General features: G+C 34.0%; 1 protein-coding gene across 1 annotated transcript in view; it reads left to right on the forward strand.

Moving 5' to 3' along the window:
* Bili (FERM domain-containing protein 8 Bili) overlaps positions 1-15406 on the forward strand; it is a 68925-nt gene that overhangs the window by 10424 nt on the left and 43095 nt on the right. The window contains exon 3 of the mRNA XM_070645470.1: positions 10905-11374. Within this exon, the coding sequence (XP_070501571.1) occupies positions 10905-11374 (470 nt within the window). The remainder of the gene's footprint in view (positions 1-10904; positions 11375-15406) is intronic.

Raw genomic sequence — 15406 nt, forward strand, 5'->3', positions numbered from 1 at the left:
ATTATTCTTTTATTATGTATAGACTTAAGTGAGACTTAAGTAGGGATTAAAAACAATTAAGAGCGTTTAGTTAAACATTAATAACCTAAATAGTGTTATTATTGCGGTCCATGTCAAGAACTGTGCACAATGTCCATTTTTAGGCTACACCGCCATATGAACGCCGATTTGCTATTTATAAAGGACTGGAGTTCTTTCCGTGGCGAAGCTTACTTCATTAGTATCTTTTGGAGATTTAAATTGACATTTTCAAAAAATCTCGAAAAATTATCGAACTTGCATCCAAAAATACTTAAATTTGAGTGGGATAAATCTAGAAAAAGTATTTGATTTCCTGTACTTTGAAGTCGACGATTAATTCGAATTTCCACGTAAATTTTGTTGCTCATAATTTGTGAAAATCATAACGAAAAGCTGTTTACATTAAGAATTAAAAATCAAATAAAATTTTTCTGGCATTCACTTAATGTCAGTTCTTAGAAAATCCTACCTAGAGCATGCTCATTAACGCAACGTGAACGAAAACATAATTAATAATTCATTTGAGGCTCAGCATTCTCAGAATTTGACTAAATATTCTAGACATTTTCATAATAAATTGTATTTTGAATGCAAGCGATTATGACAGTAACTATATTCTGATTGTTGAAATAAATTAACAAGGTCAGTGAGTCTATTAAGATGAATGTCAACTCATAAAAGCAGAAAATTCATCTCAACATATAAAACTTTTAATTGGAACTAATTAAAGTGTGATTCTACTCTGATGAATAGAAAATGGCATGTGCATAGTGAATCAATTAGAAAATTATTAATTAAGAGCACGTTTGAAAGGATTGTGATAAGGCTTTTGTATATCCGTCATATTCCGAGCGACACAAAGCAAAGAAAGCTCCGCTAGGAAGCGCTTAAGGCCCCGCTTAAGCTCTTTTGTTAACATCACATGGAAAACGGCTGATTTTAACAGCAATATGAACACCGCAGAGCTTTTTAGTTTCCACTAAATCTCTCTTAACGTCAATTAGAAGCTGACAAAGATATGAACGTCATATTCAGTTGGCTTCCATTTAGGATTAGTAGTTGAGCTTTCGAGAAGACTTAAAAGCTTGGCGGAAAGAGCATCCCTCATTCGTGTGCTTTCGCTCACGAAACCGTAATTTATAGTTTAAGAACCTCAAGGTAAATCTTTGAAAATACTGTTGATTAGTTTCTAGTTCAAGCATGTAACAAATTGTCAGTCCTAAGCTCTTAAACATAGACCCTTTATAGTCTTAAATATATTCTCTAATATGCAGTAATACAATCTTATATACAACGTAGAAATGACTTTGAGTATTGGGGCCATCTGCTGTACTTTCCTCCTTGATGCTAGAAGACGACAAATTCTCAAAATGTCCCGATTTTTCAAGAAATCTCCTAACAGACAAATTGTATGCTTTCATTATACAGAAAGCAGAGTTGGCAGGACTCCAATGTAGAGAAGCCTCGGGATTCCGGGGTCCGGACTTCAATGGAGGCGCCTACCAAAAATAGTGGAGTCCATACTTTTGGACTTTTGGAGTCTGGACTCCAAAGTCTTACCAACTCTCACAGAAAAGCCTCTAGGGTACCTAAAAGCGCTATCTTTAGTTATATAAGTTGCCCTAACCATGAGGAACTACGATTGACTATATCTAACTGTATTTATCTGAAACGCTTGGAAACACCTAACCACAGAACCAATGAATCACCATCATTACCCAGGGGAATTATCTCATGGCTATTAAACATTAAATTACGTTTTTAGATACATTTTCTAATTTAACAACTTTTCAACTTCCGATACAATGATGTCAAACAGTTTCCATGTATACATTTTAATTACAAAATTGCCTTCTGTTAATTGTCAAAACCCACATAGTCAAAAAATCATCCAATCAACCTTTTTCTTTATCAATTCAAAGGACATGCAGACTTTATCAAAAGGACTATTATGCGGGTCTATTGACTTAAATCAATAATGTTCATATTTCATCATTATTCCTTAACTAAAATGTATCCAAAAATCATTACTATTGCTCCATACATTATATTGTATTGCGTATTTTGCAATGAAATTCTTCGGAACGACCTCATCAATAATTAATTTTCGTTTCGTTGAATAAAAGATAATTAAGCCTGTGGGAGGGAAATTTGTTCGGAATCATGATCAAAGTAAGCTTTTTCTTTTATTTCAATGTGTTTGTGTAAACAAATTACAAACATTTCAATTGAATTCAGCCATGAAGTAAAATTGCGTACAGTAAATATCCAACACATCTACAAATTTCCTGGAAACTGGTAATATGCTGCTTCTGTATTCAACTCAAATTCACATCCAATGTGTGCATGTTAATTGTGAATTTATACACAAAGTCACAGAAATGAAGAAAAATGTGAGACATCCCTAAAAAAATGGGAAAATGTACATCAATAAAATATTTTACTTCCTCTCGTTTCATTCTTATGTTGTCGTCATATTAAAGGAATATAAAGGGAAATGCGTACATGTATTGTATCACATATAAGCGCTCATGAAATAAGATCTTGACGTGATGATAGGAAAAAAAAGAATTGTGGATGTGCTGCGACAAAATGAATTATGAATCAAGAGAGAGAAAAAAAAGTAAGGAATATGAATCGAAAGGATGAAGAAGAAAAATGGTCGTTGAGAAAGGAAAGTATTAAGGGGTGAGTGAATAAGACGCATTTTCGATGGGGATTTGAAGGTCAAACTGAGAGATTTTTCTTCCTCAGATGACGCCTAAATCTGGTTCTATCGCCGGTTTCCGCCTGTCAATTACCAATACCAAATGCAATACTGTCTCTATCGACAGCTTCTTTCCATGAGTTCTTAGGTCTACCTCAAGTTATCTTACCATCCACAAAGTCGGATTAAAACACCTTATTTAGTGGAGCTTCTATAGGTCTTCTAATAGCATGCCCAGCCCATCCTGTTTACTTTGACCCTTCTTGTAATATCAGCCTCTCCATATATGTAGCTGGTACAATTCTGCATTGCTTCTACATTTGTATTTTTCACCTTCTTTCTTGGTTTAAATACTACAATTGAATGTTCATCTGCAGCAATCATATTCCATGATTCAGCATCGTAAAGCACTACTGGTCGGATGAACGTCTTGTACATGGTTAATTTGGCATCCAAAGTATTAACGCAAAATTAACATTCACGATAGATTCTTACATTGAACTCCAACATGAAGACAGACTGAATAGACAACTTGGCATAATGTTCAGATAGTAACTAGACCTAAGGTCTACTAATGACTTATTTTATGGAATATTCCGGACAAAATGTCATTAGTTGACCGTAAGTCTTCAGAACGTTCATTATATATTTGCCATTAGTCGACCGTAAATTTAGCTATTAACTAGACATTATGTCCAGTCGTCCACTAGGGACTTAACCGTATATATCTATCCAAAATGACCAAATAAAAGCTCATCATCACATGATATTCTCTTTAGAAAAAAATCATGCTAAATGGAATATAATATGAATGTAAGGAAAGACGATAAAACTTTAGAGCACAAAGGAGAGTTGAAGGAAGCATGTAAAAGGAATGTCGAGAAGGAAAAAAGATGAAAACTGATGTCAGATGAAAGGAAATAAAAAAAAAATGGAGAAATTTTTCCCTTTAATGTTAATAATATTATTTTTATCTCTCTGTCTCTAGTTCTACTTCTTCTTGCTTCCAGTCAACATAAAATGACATTTTTACCAAAGCCATACCTCCCTCAAAATGCTTTTTTTTTTTTTAAATTGAAGGGATGTCATATTAAGGTCGAGTGGGTAAGAATTTATGTATATATGTATGTACCGCACTCAAGTTCCGCTTAAAGTATACAATACATTTTTAATACGTATATCGATGTATGTGTGGTAAGAGAAAATGAGCATAAAAGCCCTAGCTGCTTCCAACCAACATGAAAAGGAGAAGGTCAAAGAAGCAATTTTAGAGAATCATAAATTATTGCATTAAATAATAATTTATCAAAGAAATTTTTATTGCCAACATCAAAAGAGCTCTTAACATTTCTTTTTTCTGTGCCTTTGTGCTTGCTTCAGACATTCATCGGACTGGGATTTCTTAATACATCACTTGTTCGTACTACATTTAAAATTTAATTTACGAATTATTATCAATATTTCTTTTTTTGGAAAGGATGAAAAGTGTAAATTGGAAGTTGATAGGGTGAGGAATGATGAAAGTAAACTTTGAGTTTTCTACGGAAAGGACACATGATTTTTATACTTCAAAGTGTATGTATGGATGTATATGAAAAGGTAGCATTTTTGTTGTGCTATGAAGCTTTTACATTCCATTCATCAAATTACCTTTTGATGGATGTTTAACAACTCAATTTTATTCATTTATTCCAAGGTTGTTCATTAGTGATGTCCATAGGAAGTTATGTTGACAGTTTTGTATAGGAGCTTAGATACGGACAGGGGTGTTTTTAGAAGGAAGGAGGTCTGGGGAGGTCAACTTTTTCTCCTTTTTGGACGAAATGCTTCAATTTTCTAAGGGTTTTCGAGAAAATATTATAAAAAATCCCCATAATTTTGTATGTATTGTAAAAAAACTTCAAGCCTACTTTTTATACCCCTTAAGTGGCTACTCCTCTGCTTCAGCCATCATGGTTTAAGAGTTTACAGTCCCTTTTGAATAGGAAATTCATCAATTAGTACAAAGTATCGAATCTTTCAATTTTTATAGTAATTACATCTTACTACACACTTTTTTCGTTTACTTTAGTAAGCAAAGAGTAATCGGAGCTGCAAACTGGTAGCTTTGGCAGATGAGCATGCTCATCTGGTATTTTTAAAGCGAGTAAGCTCCTGAAAGCATCATTTTTGGCTTGTTAGGGTTACTATTCGAATATAATTATCCGTAACATGCAAAGAGCATGCTTTCATGGTCTATAAAGACCACTACGGTACCTGAAAGTGGTCACTTTACCTGTTAGGGTAGTGTCCTACCAATCATTATTTTAATACCCAAAACTCCCATTAAATCTCACATAAATGCTACACAAATCAATCTCATTAAACAATTTTCTATTTTTATAACAAATTGAAATATTTATTTGTCACACAAAATGAATCATCATTGATTCAACTGTTAAAAATTCATTGACTTAGAAACTCAGTGACTTTGAAAATTGTTCACATTTGAAATGAGCAACGAAAGAAAAAAAAGTTCATCTGAGATTTTCATCATTCTGATTTTAAATTGAGATTTCTTTGAAACTTTTTGATGACGATTTTAAGGAATGAAATGCAATGTTGGAAAGCGTCATTTGTGTAGCTGGAGATTTTGGGATTTGTTTGATGTAGATTGTCTGTGTAGTTCTGGATATGGATGTATTCAATGACAAAGGGTTGGCAAAGGACAGCATGAACAGCACTTACTTAGTTGCTGACGTTGCTGGCCGTAGACATCAATTGTGATCCATGGCCTCAGCCGGAGCAGAACAATTCATTAAATTTGACCAAATTATCCATCATGTGGCTGTAAGGGCACCTGTATGTTTTTCTTTCTTGTCTACTCTGTGATGTATTGTTGCCTTGACGGTTTTAAATTCTAAACACTCCATTTTGTTTGCTAGGGCACCATTTTGGACATAGAGACGCTTAATTGCCTTAACGACACCTCAACGGCTTATTTCGACCCATTTTATGCTTTTGGGCTACTCGAAATCCAAGCATAAATCAGCATTAGCTTAATATTAGATCATTCTAATTTCCATTAAACAAAACCTCATTTTTAATCCATGACAACGTGCAACCACAGCTTATCAATACAAAGAAAAAATCAAATGTCAATGAGATATGAAATATGAGCACGCGTTATCTAATCCAGGATTAAAATAAAATGCGTTAAAAAAGAATGTGAATCCATTGTATATAAAAATGTTCATCTTCTTTTCGCATGTGTATCAATTTCTCTGTTCTACTTGCATATTCTTCCTTTTTTTCTCTATTCTCTCGGTGGAAAAAAAATCTCTCAGCATAAATTTTATTTATATAATGACATTGCGAAATGCTTAAGTGCTTTCATTTGCTCTCGAAAATATTAACATGGCATTTGTGGGAGAATTTCAATTGCGTGGCATTTTAAGGTAAATGAAGGTAGATTTTGTGATAATAATTGTTATCTAAGTTAATAAAACGACTTAATGTGGGCACTTTATATGCATCTGAAATATGATTAAGAGCAATACTGTGGGTGATGAACTCATGCATCTATTGAATTGAAATTGATCAAATACACCAAAAACCATAGAATTTGAGATTTACCACAGCCTACGCCAGTTCAATTCAAATTGTGTTTTGCAGCACACGGCTGTTCCTAGGGGATTGGTCACTTATTACGATACCTAATAAAACAAGGTTTTGGGACCCCATCTCCCCCCTTCATTACAAAACGTCAATATCAGAGCTAGAAGTCAATTCAAACCTTATATGGAGCTAAATCGACATTTTCATAAAAAAACCAAATCCACTTCGATACAAAAACCGCCTTAGACGAGCTAAAAGGTCCAGCCCATCCCTCTGCACATCTAAAATACAGGAAATTCAAATCTGTATGTAATAAGCAAACGACCCCCTGCATAATTAAAGATTGAAAGCATTAGCATAGTAACAAATATTTGAAAATATCAATTTCAAATTCATGAATAAATTTGCTTAAAGCCTTAAATTCCACGAAATTATAATCCTCTTTCGTCAAAACATCATCTCCATTTAATTTCTAGAAACTCAGTAATTGAGAAAATAAAATTAATGTAAATTGTTCGATATTGTGGAAAAGATATTTAAAACATGATGAACCCGAGTGATACAAATGAGAGAAGAATCGTTATTGGGCCTTTAAAGGGGTCAACCAAATGGCAGCTGAATAGCCAGAACAATACAAATGAGGAATGTACTGCCAAATATTTACTTACTAACTTACTAACTAGAATCATGCTTCGGTATGGAGCCTAAGTTACTAAAGGCTTTTCGTCAGACTCTATTGCTTTATTAGGGTGGCAACCGTACGAAAGCCTAATAGCCCGAACGACACAAATGGAGAAGACTCCTCCATAAAACCTTTAAGGCTCTGCTGTATCTCTTTTAATTGCTTACTCACTTCGCTGACTATACAAATCAATTCTGATCCATAGCCTCCTTCAAATGCCACCTGAAACTGGCCTTTTTGTGATGGCTTTCGTCTGCTAATTTCCAATACCAAATGCAATACTGTAACTGAAGCTCTTTTATTAGCAATAAATAAAAGCCACCTCTTCTGAACAGCACAAGTTGATTAAGCAATCCAAAATCTAGCACCAGGCTGACTAGACTCTGACACGGTGTGAGTCGACAAAATTCGGCATCAAGTCAGTGATAGATTATCTGATATGTGCTATTCAAATCTATTCAGCTTAAAAAGCTCCTTAATTTGTGTCGCTCGGGCAATAAATGAAAGTCACCTCTATGTGACAACCACTTGAAGGATTTTTAATTTTAGAGCTGGAGCTGATGGAGCATTTCTAGCTATGTGTCGTATCCCTCTTTGTTTGTCCCACTCGGGAAGAAATCCTCAGAACAAAGTTGCAATACAATACATTAAAGCGCCAAAAAAAAATAATTGCTATTGAATTCTCTAATTTCATTGTTATTTCCATTTAAATTTAAAGTCGTTTCGTCATAGAAACTCAAAAGAAATTGTAATAAGATCTAAAATAATAAGAAGATACAAAGTCTCTCTTCAAAAAAAAGAAAATTTGCGTATCATATTTTTCCTCATAGAATCAAGACTAAATGCGCAGTTAAAGCCCATAATGATGAATATTGTTTAAGGAAATATGAAAATAAAAGGAAATTTGATTGATGGCATTAACTAAAGGAATAAATTAATGTAACAAGTTTTCTTAAGTGGAATTATAGGCAGAAAAAAAACCCACAGAGCTTTTGCAGTTGTTTGTCAGTTACACATTGTTTTGTGGTAGATCTGAATACATAAAGCACAAAAAAAAAATAATTTTTCTTCTTCTTCGTCCGCAAAATTCATGCGCAAAATTGTTTCTCCTTAAAGATGAGAAATTTCTTGCTGTTTTTTTTTGGCAACTAAAGCTTTCAATGGAATTCTATGTACTTTATATTATGCTGAAAAACTCCCTCGAAGGAGAATTTATGAGTTTTGAAATGAAAAAAAGGTAGAAATTTTTTGAATGTGGATGTGCGTGAAAATGAAAAAAAGCTTTCAATTTCTAAATTTATTTTATGCTTCATCATTTGGATATAAATGGAAATCTATCAAGGATTTCTTTACTTTATTCTCGCCAGAGTTGTAATCTATAGATTTGCTATCAAATCCAAAAATTTATTACAGGCATTACCTATAGAAAGTTAAACAAAATTGTCCTACAATTTAGCCACAATAAGCTCTGCTTAGGCAAAGACACTGTCTAGCCGCAAAGGTAGCAAAGGCTGCACAATGGCTGTTCATGGCAAGGCAAAGGCACTGCCAAGCAACGGTCTATAGTAGGCTGTCCATGCTAGGCAAAGGCTTGGCTAACCAATGTAGGCCAGTGCATGCCTATTAAGACAGTTACTAGACAACGACATGCCAATTAAGACAGTACTTAGACAAAGGCATGTCTATTAAGGCAGGTACCTATGAAAAGGCATGTCTATTAAGACTGTGTCTAGGTAAAGACATGTTTATTAAGACAGTGGCAATTAAGGCACTGCCTTTGCCAAGGTATTATCTTTGTCTTAAGACTGTTTCTAGGTAAAGGCCAATTAAGACAGTATCTAGGCAAAAGCATGCCTATTAAGACAGTGCCAATTCAAAGGTATGTCTATTAAACAGTGACTAGGCACTGTCTTTTAAAAGGTATTGCCTTTGGTTTGAAAAGCCTTCAAGAATGCAATTTAGTTTGCCTTTCTATTGCCTTGAAAAAGCCAAAATTACCATGATACATCTAGGTTCCTTATCAAAAGCACCCATCAGACAACTCTGATCCTCGCTTTTTGAGAATGAAATGAAAGAACATTTTTTTTATAACCATTAACGCATGTGTTCATATATATTTTTTCTTTTTATTGATAATATGTTGCAGACATGTGAAATATCTTTATTTTCTATAGAACTTGTTCCTTTGCGTGCGTTACTCGTGCTCATTTTTTTACTTCGTGTACACTTTAATGCAAGTTATTTATTTATATTGTAAATATTGAAAATGGCTGTCAAGTCAAATGGAAATATTGAATATGCTTAAATTTCATGCTAAGCTATCAATATGTCATCGCTACAAACATAAACGACTGATGACAAATTGATTTTTTTGCTATAAAAAGTAATTTTAAAATAAACAATTTATTATTTTGTAAGATTTAAATTGGATTTAAATGATAACAGTGCACAATGTCTATGACTTATCATAATTTTGGAGCTTTTAAGAAGCCATTAAGTTTAAGAATTAATCATAATATTTCTCTTTTGAGTCGTAATGCTTAGATGACAGAATGGTTTAGTTCTTCGGGACCTAATTATTGCAATGCCGAACCTGCTTGCCCCTTTTCGAATCAAATGTAGTGGAATAACTCACAACGCCTCTATTTGTAGCCTACATGCAGTAATATCATTAGATGAGTGGTTCAGGAGTTGGCTCCTCAATCCAATACTCTTCGTCTACTTGCAGGCTACCTAGATACGGATAGGGTGATATAGGGAAACCTATGATAGTCCTGCATATTTGAGCCAGTCATTGACACTAAATTCAATCCAGATGAAATTTCTTTTGTTAGCATGAAAGACTATATTGATCTAATTGAAACCGGATGAATTCTATTGTACTGGATGAATGTTTGTCTTTGTATAAGATGTAATCATTTTGAGGGCCAATGACTTGTATTGAGGAGGAGTGTAGGGTACTCCTGGTAGGTAAAGAAACCGGTCGTTGATCTTACCATATACTTTATGTCTACTGAGTGCTGAGTGCTTAGCACAGCTCTAGCTCAATGAACTGAATAGTTAAAAGATCTTTCACTTCTATTTAAGTTATATCTGCTATTAATAACTCATAACATATTGTAAACAGCAAGTGTAGACTATTTGTCCCTAGATAACTCAATAACTAATAAATAAACTCAATAAGTGAATATTTTACCATATTATTATCCAAAAACTTATTTCAAAATTTTCTGATGATTCGATATCTTTTAAAATTGATGTCTCTCAAAAAATTCCACCATTCGAAATTTTTTGATGAAAAAAAAACTGTAAAAACTGTAATAAATTAAATTATGAACAACATAAAATTCTGTGGAGCAAGCAGATCGCGATTAACTGTTTTTATTTGCGACTATCGTACTCATTCAAAAAACCAATTCGTCTGCGAAAATTAAAATGTTTTTTTACTGAAAAATCAATATCCACATCGACATTCTGTCTATGCTTCAATATTGAGTATGTGTAGACATAAAGAATGGTATGGATGAGTGTAATGGAATCATTTGAAGACTAATTGTGTGAATCTGAGTGACATAAATGAAGAAGGTTCCGTGATGGAGCTTTAAAGGCTACTTTAATGCTCTTTTAGCTGCACGAAATGGAAGTTGCCATCCATATGGTTGTCATTTGGCCTCCACATGCAGGATCCTTAATCATTTGTATACAAACCAAGCAATCCAACAACTTAACATCACACAAAAGGTGCCACAAAAAAATCAATCTTTTTTCCTACAAAAAAAAAATATGTAACTTCATTTCCATATCAATTCCCATGTTTATTCTACCACATTATTTGCGTAATTTCCGTTTCGTCAATACCAACATTAACCATCCTTTATTTCCATTCTCTATTTTTAGATCGCGCGTATACTTCGGTGACTATGTGCGTGATCGATGTCGTGAGGATATAAACAATCCATATTATTCAATTCCACAATCACAGCAAGCACAACAATCGTCATCACATCATCATCATCATCAGCAGCAATCCGTTGCCACATCGACAAGTGATGTTGAGCAATTGAACGGAAATAATACAAATAATAACAACAATAGTCTAGTTATATCACCGCCATCATCGCTGCAACTTCATCAGTCATCGCAACAGTCATTATCCTCATCAAATACATCATCAGTGACATCGAGTCAACAGCAACAACAACAACAACAACAACAGCAGACCATTACACCATCTGTGCTATATACGGTGCAACGCGTTGTTCCAACGTCACAATTACCATCCAATTATGGAAGTAATTCAAATGCATCAAGTCTAAGTAGCATTATAGCACGTAACGAAACAGATTGCGGATTACCGAATAATAATGGTAAGTTTCTCATTCTCTCCTTTATTTTATATAATATTCATTCGACTTCTATTTCTTCATCACGTTTTCTGTTTCAACGTTATTAACTATAATTATCAATGTAATTATCCTTGTGCTATAAAAAAAATTGGCAGTGCCCATGGCAAAGTTTTTTTTTTTTTATAATGTATATTAGTAAACATATAGCATATATATTTATGTTGTGTTTTTTGAAACATGACTTGGGTGAAATTAGCTTCAACTTTTTAGATTGGAAAGTTTTTTTATTGCTTTTGAATATTAAGTGATAATGATTAGAATGATCCCTATAGAGCTTAGGGATTTTATATATCATAAAGGATATTATGGAGATTAGATCGACTTACTCGAAGAGGACAACATGTTCGCTAGGGTTCCATTACGACGCCGTTTAGACGGTAAGGTGCAAAGTTGTTCGAGGGATATCATGACGACTGGTTCCGACACATTTTTGATGGGAGGTTTTGCAATTTTGTTACGGAGTACAAAAATTTGGTTCTAGGTTTTGTTACAAAGCATTAAAATGGGGAGGTGTGGGAGTCCTAAAATGCTGATTTTAGCGTTCCGTATTTTCCGAACGTCCACTTACTTGCTGTATATAATTTATTTTTTGTAAATTGTGGTACTTCTTATAGTAAACTTTAAAATGCCGGAATATCACAAATTGGTCAATCGATCCAAACTCTGACTCAAGACCGGCGAGACTTTGACTTATCATGTCAGAATCATCATTACAGTTGGTACCATGTCAGATTCACACCAGCCTGATGATGGATTTTGAATTGATTTGCCGACTCAAATTTCGGCACCAGGCCGGCGTAACTATGGATTAGTCATAGTCCATCATACAAGAATCAAGCCAGCCTAGTGCCCACCTATTATCGGATTTTGGATCGATTAACCAGCTTGTACTTTACAGAATTTAAAGCTATCTTAAAACATTCTCAATAACCCAAACCTACCAAAATTCACACAAGTCCATAATGTGTACATGTTGATGGTAAAAAAAATGTGTGGTGTGTATGCATAGGAAGGTCATTATGGATATTTTTCTGCTCCATCTTCTTCTTCTTACAAAATTTCATCTACGATATCATTCAGTGCTGCTTATTTTCTCCCTTATATCTTCCCCAAGAGCAAAATCATCTTTACCACAATTGTCCTTAATGTGAAAATAATTTTTTTTCTTCTTCTTTGTGCCGTTCCTAAGATATTTTCTTCTGCTCATTCCTTGGTTCCACATCCCCATTGTAATATTAGTCAATATACATAATAATAATAATGATGATGATAGAGTATGAGGGAATATGTTGATGACCAATCATTCTATTTTCTATTCGTCCATTAGTCCATTTAATATCAAATATAAAAGGCATTGATAATATTAAATAGGAGTCTTGTCGAATGGATGATAAAAGGCAACAACATAAAAATGCGGACATTAAAATAAATGTCCAACTATCAATGGTCTGATTTAATACATTCTGGTCTTTGTGACTAGCCTTGAAATATAAAATATACGCATATGCGATAAAAAGTAATGTTCTTTGCGTTCTCGAATGTCCATATAACATGCTTGTAACATGTACGATTCATTGTGATGTTGCTGGTAGCTAGCTTGGGGCTCTTTTTATTTTTAAATGAATTTCTGCTGATTTGAAATTCGATAGTTTTAGAAAATTTCTACCATGTTTCATTTTTAGGCAGTCAGGATATTTCATTGAGTTAATAGAAGTAGGTACTGAATGATAAAATCTCAGTTAGATGACAACCACCTATCAGAACCGTAAAAAATGTTACAAAAAATCTGACATTTTAGTAGAAAATTTATATATATGGATGATGGAAGAGCTCAACTCATGCGAGAGTTATGATTGAGTTAGAAGAATATTCAGTAGGCACAAAATGTTCGTCTACATTCTCGGAAATGCTTTGAATGTCAAAAACATCTAGAAAATTCACATTAAATTCTGTAAAAAAAAATATTCTTGAGTTGTTTATAAATGACGGTTTTATACTTGCTTATTTTGCTAGCTTGCTTACTTGCATGGCTGGGGCACACGAGAGTTCATTGTCGCGCGAAGAGTATGTCTAAAGACAGCTCTTTACTTGGAGCCTTCTGTGAGTTCGGGATATTAAAGAATCTTGCGTCCTTGTCGTTCTTCCAATCCAGGCTGAGAAACTAGGTGGTAATCCCACAATATCCATTCAAATACCGCTAAATACTGCGATGCTGTCAAGTTTCTCAGCCTGTCTTCCAATTTTTTTCTTCACGATTTCGCAAGCAGTACCATGACTTCACTTAGATATCGCCTGAAACCATCACTCGAAGTCGACTTAATTTTGGCATAAAGTCGAGTCGACTTGAGACAACTTTGCCTTATAAGCTCCGAGTCGACTTCGAGCTCTGCATGAAACTAACACTATTGTTGGGTACCACTTGCCAATTTCCAGTACCAATACTCATAGTTGTCATCTATTGATTTGCTGTCAAAGTCAAAAATCGATCACAGGCATTACCAATAGGAAGGGAAACAAATTTGTCTTCTTGTGTGCTTGCCTAGGCAAAGGCAATATCTAATCCAAAAGCAAGCCTATGAGAAGACAAATTTCTTTGCCTTCTCATAGGTAATGCCTAGACAAAGTCAAATGCTTCCTTAATACAGCTTTGGACCTATCTACATGCACATATCTGACAACTCTGCCAATACTGTCTCTGTCAACAGCTTCCTTCTATGCCCGTCCTCGTGACACGTTTCCCACTAACCAAGATAATCAATTCTTATGCCTCCAAAATACAAGACACGCGTTCATCCTACATTGATGTTCTTTCTTATCTTTTGATCATTCAATACAAAATCGAATTTCTAGAATTTTCATCACTTTAATCGTCAATTTCAGTAACATTTCTTAAAAATGTGTCCTTAGATATTCAACATATATACACACGTGAATGCGTCAAGTTTGAGACTCAAACAGATCAGACCATAAATTGAAAAATGTTCTCAGAAGGATAGAATTCTTTCACGTATTTCCAAACAAGGTACCATGAAGTATTTAACGATAGCATTCAAAATGAAAATGAAAGAGAAATGCTTCAATAAACTCATTGAATTGTTCTCAATGAAGAAAGGAATGAGATCGGAAATCAGGGGGAGGGTGAGCATACAGATGAAGGCATACATAAAAAATAATAAATGTAATAATCGTTTCTAAAGTGATAAATGGGATAGAAAAAGTAGTGACAAAAATACTTTAATTTATCACAAGCTTTCAATTTTGTTCAAGGTCGAAATGAAGGAACAAAAAGCAATGAAAAGAAGAATTTATTTAGCCATGTCAGTTGTAATGGAATGAAATTTTTTTTGACACTTTTTCAAATCTTCTATTATCTCGATACAAGAAAGTAGGAAGAAGAAAAGAGAAATGTGTACAGAATCTGATGATGGATAAAGATTAAGGTTTGCACATGAAATTGGTACCGAGATGAAGATGAATTGAGTTAGAACTAGGTTATTTAAGATATTAAACTCGAACTAAATCCTCAGCTTTCTCATCTACATTAACTTGCTTCTAATATCAATCCTAACATTGTAAGGTGGATGGCTGAAATGCTTAAGTTTCGATGCATCATCTTAATTACTGATGTTTGCCTTATATCACCACATTTGAACTGTTAAATTATACAACATTAGTTACTTACTCTAATAGACAATGAGCATAATCACCTAAATGGGCGTCAATCAATTTAAAAGTACATACTCAATTTAATGACCACACTAATAATCATGCTCCTTATCTTTTCGGGTTACTTACTTCGCTGATCGTATACAAATCAATTAAGAAACATGGTCTCTTTTAAATGGCGCCTGAAGCTGGCTACCGTTTGCCAATTGCTTTGTTCGTTGAGCATATGCTTCAATGTTAGGGAAATTCCAAATGCATTGTAGTCTTTATCGACAGTTTGGTCTTTGGTCGATTAATATATTATTCCTACAGTGCGTTGCTTAATCG

The sequence above is a fragment of the Chironomus tepperi genome, unplaced genomic scaffold, assembly GCF_022539635.2.
Source record: "Chironomus tepperi strain 1889 unplaced genomic scaffold, CSIRO-AGI_Ctep_v1 contig_33, whole genome shotgun sequence".
Taxonomy (NCBI): domain Eukaryota; kingdom Metazoa; phylum Arthropoda; class Insecta; order Diptera; family Chironomidae; genus Chironomus; species Chironomus tepperi.